The 6215-nt window shown below is 41.1% G+C and overlaps 1 protein-coding gene across 1 annotated transcript; it reads left to right on the forward strand.

Annotated features, from left to right (window-relative positions):
• The first annotated feature begins 763 nt into the window (after window positions 1-763).
• COPRS (coordinator of PRMT5, differentiation stimulator) lies at window positions 764-3874 on the forward strand. The gene is made up of 3 exons (XM_010285252.1): window positions 764-884; window positions 1409-1666; window positions 3705-3874. The coding sequence occupies exons 1-3, from the start codon at window positions 764-766 to the stop codon at window positions 3872-3874; spliced, it is 549 nt and encodes a 182-aa protein (XP_010283554.1).
• Window positions 3875-6215: the final 2341 nt, after the last annotated feature.

Consider the following 6215-nt stretch of genomic DNA (forward strand, 5'->3'; position numbering starts at 1 on the left):
CAGCGGGCTTGCCCGAAGTATGCGGTGCTCTGCCCTTGTTCGGTGGTCGCGGCCCCTGTCAGGCCCCTCCCGGCCGCAGGCGTCCCAGACTCGGCTCTTTGAGCACCTGCGGGCCCGGCTTCCCGCACCCGCCGCCATGGGCTGTCCTTTAGCGAGTTCATCTTTGTGGTAGTGGAAGTAGCAGGGATAACTCACTCTTTCTTTCCTCTCTTGGGGACCACGAAACCAGTTGAGGTGTTACCTTCCATTCTCCAAGTGCGCATCCACCATCTTTTCCCAGCCCCTCAGGGCTGCTGGTGGGTCTGGCCCTGTCCCATCTCCTTGGCATGTCGGTTCCCACAAGGTGGTTGGTTCATAGTCTTTAGTGCTTGTACTCATTCCACTCCTCGTGTCTTCAATTACCTCCGCAGCTTTCACAGTCTGCTACTGTTCCCAAACGGGTGTGTTTTGGGTCGGTTTTGGGACCTGTTCCCAAAACTCAGCATGGCAGCAGGATTATGGGTGTGACTGAGAAGACTGGCAGTTCTGTGTTGGCTGCTGCCTGGTGTGACTGATGGCAGCAGCAGGATGAGCCATCCCTCAGCAGATTTGCTTTCTGAAGTGAAAGCTCGTCTGGTTTAAAACCTCTGATTCATCAAGGAAACAAACAAACAGGTCATGCTGAAGGGCTCAGAAACACTCAAATGCAGTAGAAGTTGCATGAGACTTACTGGAGGGATCAGTGGAAAGTGCTACTGGATTCTTTAAAACTGTCTTGTAGGTGATGGCAGCTGCCATTGAGTCTGCAAGCTTTGAGGAGGAGCAGCTTCCTAATGAGAGGGAAACTATGACCTGGAAGCCCAGAAAAGGTAAGCCTAAAATATTGGGACAAAACAAAGCAGACAGTGAGTAATACAACTCACACTCTCCTTGAGGAAATAATACTTAAACTCTTTGGTGATGCATGGGATATGCCTCTTCAGTTACTGCACTAAATTATTTCTGTGTAGGTATTTGTGTATGCCGAGGTGCAAGAGTAATTAATCAATGCTACAAATTTTTTTTTTTTTAAACTAGAGCTGTGTTTTTTCAACATACCTATTTTAAAAAATGCCAACAGGTGAATGTGGTGAAACAAGGCTGCTGGGTCCTTTGTCCTAGTTTAAAGAGTTATTTTCCAACAAGAGCTTGTTGAAAATCCTGACTTGGGCTAGTGTTGTGATGCAAGCCTGTGTCTGATGTTCCCAAGCATCTGAAACCTGAAGCAGCACTCTAGTGATATTACATATGTAAGAAATTGCATATATTATGATAAGATTAGTAGTCACGAAGTGCGTTCATATACCTGTCTGAATTATTGCATGCTAAGCATTTAATTGTTCCTGTTTAATTCCTAAGCATCTCTGTTGTCTCTTTCTATTGGTTTTAGAATGTTTGCTGAAGAATATTCCAAATGTTCTTGATAGCGAGTCTGAAGAAAGTGGATTCTCTGATATCTCTCACAATGAAAATGATGTCAGTGGCTCTCCTGTTGACTGTGTTCACGTACGTCCTGACCTGGAAGACATGGGTGGTGAAGTCTCCAGTATGCCTGAGGCTATAACTTTTCCAGAGCTGCAGAATGCTTCTGTGTACGAGGTGGAAGACTGGGATAAAGAATTGGAGGACTCTGAATGTAATCCTTATGGTGAGTACACATTTACTTCTGCTTCATTTGACTTTTCGATAGTATGTGATTGGAGGTAGGTGCTTTGCATGTTCTATTTTGGGAAGCGATTTTTGTTGTTGTAGGTTGACTTCATGGATTTGTAATGCATAATTTTGTTGTCAAATGTAGGATTTAAAGGCAATGTTGTGAAGTTCACATGAAACTCTTGCTTAAGCACTTCAATTCTTAGAGAGTGGAATGGTGGGGAGAGGAATTGAATGCGTGTATTAAGTTTCTCTGCAGAAACTAGGACTCAGTAGTGTGTCTTTGTTATTCTCGAATAGCAGGAATATAACTTTTTTGTGAAAATGGAGTTCCTCTTTTCCTCCAAGAAAATTCATCCAGACTGTACACTGTAATGTCCCTCTAGAGTATGGAGTTCTTTGGAGGGAAGAAGTACAAGTGCTCAGTCTCTGTCCTGAATATGGTTGGTTGTTGCTTTTTCTGTAGAGGTTTTTTTGGCCTGTCTGGGGTAGGGGTTTTTGGTTGTGGGTTTTTTTTTTTGGTTGGTTGGCTTTTTGAAGCTTGATCCTCTTAAATGGTTGTGCGTATGATCAGTCCCATGGACAAAGGTGGCAGTGCATACAAGCAGTTTCATGCATGTCCTTAGCGTTGTATTAATTCTCCAGTTTTTAAACTGGTTTATGGTAACTCATGTGTTGAACCGAGAGTCTCAATCTTCCATTTCCCTGGCTGTGTGTTCGGATAGAACAAGTGAATGGAGTTTAGCCAGCAGTGGTGACCTGCTGTGTCTTTGTTGACACAGAATAGTACCATTTCCATTTTCATCTCATTAATGTGTATCTTTTGTTATTAACACAAACACTCCTTTCTTTGCTTAGAAAATATCAATTCTCTGTTTACTTTACTTCCATAAATGGCTGTTGTATTCAAGTTCCATTGTTTGATAACAGAAGGAAGTGGGAAAGTTTTTGCAGACTTCCTATAAAATAATTCTGATTTTAAAAAGGAAATACAGTAGTGGCTTTTCACACTGGATAATCTGAGAAAAAGATTGTTTCCTTTTTGGATGTTTCCCTCTCTTCCATCCTGGGCTTTCCTTTTAATTTCTCATCTGTTCATTATGGAGTGTTTTGCCCTTTTTTTTTTTTTTTTTTAATGGAACTGTCACAAGTTCTTTTCCTTTATTTAACTAACTCATTCCTATCTGTAGCTTATGCTCTTCAAATCCTCACAAACTAAGGAAGCTGTTGTTATGGGATTCAGGTGCTTGTGAAGGATACTGAGTACAAGTGTCTGAGTTGTTAACTGCTACAGATAAAAAAACATGCTTGGTCGGTCATTTTATGGCTTTTAAAAAATGTTTTAAAAATGCTTGCTTTGAAGGCTTGTTTGGCAGTGCTACGGCAAGGCTGACATGTGGATGTACTGTGTTGGGGTCCTCTGCTGCCCTGTATTCTGGGCTTTTCATTTGCTCAGTCCTTTCAATGTCTGCTGGCTAGCAATCTTTTGCTTCTGTTAAAGGACTTTGCCCTATTTTTGTGCTAGATTGGTTAAATAACAGGCTTATTAGGCTTAATTCTAGCCTAGTAGAAATGTTCAGAGCTAGCTTTTACAGGACCTTACCCTTCCATTCTGCCTAGTGACCCAGTTCTTAAAGGGTTTGGAGGGTGCCTAATTGGGATGTGGTTATGGAGGCAGTGGGGAGGGGGAAGGGAAATAAAAGTGATGGTTTCATGAGCCTTTTATGCCTAGAGAGAATGTAGAAGAACTGCATGCATTGTAAGACTGGTGTCAGATGTTCTGAACCCAGGTATATATATCATTGAGGGTTTTGGAAAACTGTTTTGTCTTGGTGGCAAGAACCTTCCTTAAAATGAAGATGTTGCCAAATTCAGCTTTCTGTTTTCTTTGTTGGTCTAATTCATGAGTGCTGGCAGATCAAATTGAAATACTTAACTGGAAGATGCTGTAGACCTGCAAAATAATCTACATTATACCACTAGTTTTTCTAAGTATCTCCGATGGTTTAAATCTTTTCTTTGATCTTCTTTAGATGCTGGCGATTTCCACTGTGGAAGCTTTCAGGAAAATAATCTTTTGGCCTCATACTCGTGGCGAGAAGATTCGTTTTACAACCCAGGCTGTCACCATGCAGCTTGCCTTGCTTTTACGCCACCCGTTAGAATGACTGAGACTGGCCAGTTTGATGACGCTGATGAATGAGGTTGACCCTGGTCAGAGCTAAGTTTGGTTTCTGAGTTGGATTATGTTCTTCACCGATTGAGTCATGTCAAACCCTTTGGCTTGCTTGCAGAGTTCTGCATAAGGCTGGAATGCTGCACCATCTCCAAAGTTTTGCTTAGGCTCCTTCTGAGCTGTTTATAAATGGACCATGCTTGACCTCTGGAAAAAAGAATGCGGGTGCTAGCTGTAAGGTGTCAGTGCATTTCTGGACTTTTTGTTTGTATTATATAGACCTATGTTGTTGCTAATGAATTGCTTGAGAGGAAGTGTTTAATTTCTAAACTTCAGCTTGTTTGCCAAGCTTTGCCAGTTTTGACATGATGATCCTTGTGTGTCGATGTAACTTGTAATTTTCTTTCCGCTTCATTTGATGCTGTCAAATTGGTTCGGATAGCTTTAAAAACTCTTCCTCCTTCCAACAACTTCTCTGTTGTATTACTATGTTGCAGTTTGTGATTCCATATCTAATACTGGTTTGACAAAATCAGCCATGACAAATAGAGAATGAGTCATTTTGGTTTTATTTTTATGTGTTTCAGTATGAAGGAATTATAAATATGTGATACACGTTTTGCAAATGCACATGTGGACATATACTAGGGCTTCCTGCATCCAGTAGGAATGCTGGGTGCTTAAGACTGCCTCCCAGCAAAGGTTTCTCCACATCAGACCTTCTTGTATATGGGCATATTATCCCCCAGTCTCACAGTTGTCTTTGTAACATTCTCATGTGACACCAGATGTGTAATGATGAAGAAAATATCTATGCTTATATAGTGTCTTGTACTATATAATTTGTGTGTCCTGCAAACAGTAGTGAATTAAGGTTCCTGATACTGCTGGTAGGTTTGTTTTATTGTTGTTTGTGTTGTGGCAAATGAAATGGGAATACAAAACACCTCTGTAAAGTCTCTAAGAGAATAGCTGGAACAAGAACCATATCCTTGCCTTTGCTTTGGAGTTAAAGGAAGTGTTCTCTAACGAAGTATATAAGTGGATCGAATCCTCTGGTCACTTGAGTAAAAATAATCTTCTACTAACACTCACTAATCACTCATTTCTCAAGAACTTTTTGACGTCTGTGTCACACTTTGAGTGATACTGGAGCACAGTACCCATGTTTGTGTATTTTCAGGCAAGGAGTTAACAGTTACTACTGGAAGACTTTTTTTTTTATCATCCACTGTATGAAACTGAAATAATTTACGCAGTAGTTTGGAAGGAGGAAGCGCATGACACTGTGATACTTGCTTAATCTTTTCCTTGAGAGCAGAGGAGGACAAGAGTCTCTTCTAATGGTACCTTTTGGTTCCTGGTTACATCTCGGTACCTAGCAAGCAATCGAAGTAAGAGTAGAAACCTGGTGGTGAAGTTGCAAGAAAGAGGGCCTGTTCTTTTATTTCTATGTGATAGTGTGATCTAGGGATTAGTATTTCCATCAAAACTTAACTTTGGCATGCTGCCAGAACGCATACATACACAGTCTAACCGACTCCCTTCCCAGCACGGCCAGAAAGCCCTAGCTGTGCTCTCTAAGGCATTGGGGTGCTTTTTTTGTTCTCTGGACTGCTGTGTATCAGAGAGAAAGTGCTGCTCTGAGTCCTGCATTAGTTAGAACATGTATTTGATTCTGTGGAATAGAAGTGAGAACTGACTATGCCCAGCTTATCAGTTTTGGATATATAAGTGGCTTCTTTCTCTGACTGAGAAAACAGGAATGAAACTATGAGCAGTAACTGTAACTGACTCATCAACTGGAGTAACATTGTTGATTTGCATTTATAAATGCAATATTAATAAATATAAATGGAATACAGATTACTGTTGAGGTAACAATACCCCAGGAAATTGTAAAAGTTCCTCTGAAAAAGCACAGACTATTTTGCGAGCCTGTTTATCACTTCCCAGGCTTCAGCTGTGGATGGCAATGCTGAACGCGACCCTGCAGAGGGCAGCAAACAATTGTGTACCCTGCGCAGCCTATTCTCGTCTGGCACCAACTTTCATCAGCAAGTGTCAGATCCCCGGGCTGGATTTCTAACGTTGACAGCAATTTAGATCCGTGTTCTGCATAGCCCTGTTGTTCCCCAGTGAGACTGATTCATGGCCTTGATTAGTTTCTAATTTTTTTTTTTTATTTCACTCTGAAGTTGCAGTTACTGGACTGAAAAATTTCTCCCATGGCTGAGAAAAGAACATCACTTGACTTCGGGCTTAATATAGTTTTTTACTATGCTTATGGGAGATGTCCCACTGTATTTAATAAAGATGAAACTAACAGAATTCTGTGGAAGCAAACCCGCCTTTTTTTAGAATTGTT

The sequence above is a fragment of the Phaethon lepturus genome, unplaced genomic scaffold, assembly GCF_000687285.1.
Source record: "Phaethon lepturus isolate BGI_N335 unplaced genomic scaffold, ASM68728v1 scaffold51634, whole genome shotgun sequence".
In the NCBI taxonomy this organism is placed as follows: domain Eukaryota; kingdom Metazoa; phylum Chordata; class Aves; order Phaethontiformes; family Phaethontidae; genus Phaethon; species Phaethon lepturus.

What these genes read in the sequence shown, in the direction of transcription:
- COPRS (XM_010285252.1), top strand. Translation starts at nt 764, where the DNA reads ATGGCAGCTGCCATTGAGTCTGCAAGCTTTGAGGAGGAGCAGCTTCCT. An exon ending in GGGACAAAACAAAGCAGACA is followed by an intron (nt 885 to 1,408) that starts GTGAGTAATACA and finishes TATTGGTTTTAG; the next exon opens with AATGTTTGCTGAAGAATATT. An exon ending in CTCTGAATGTAATCCTTATG is followed by an intron (nt 1,667 to 3,704) that starts GTGAGTACACAT and finishes GATCTTCTTTAG; the next exon opens with ATGCTGGCGATTTCCACTGT.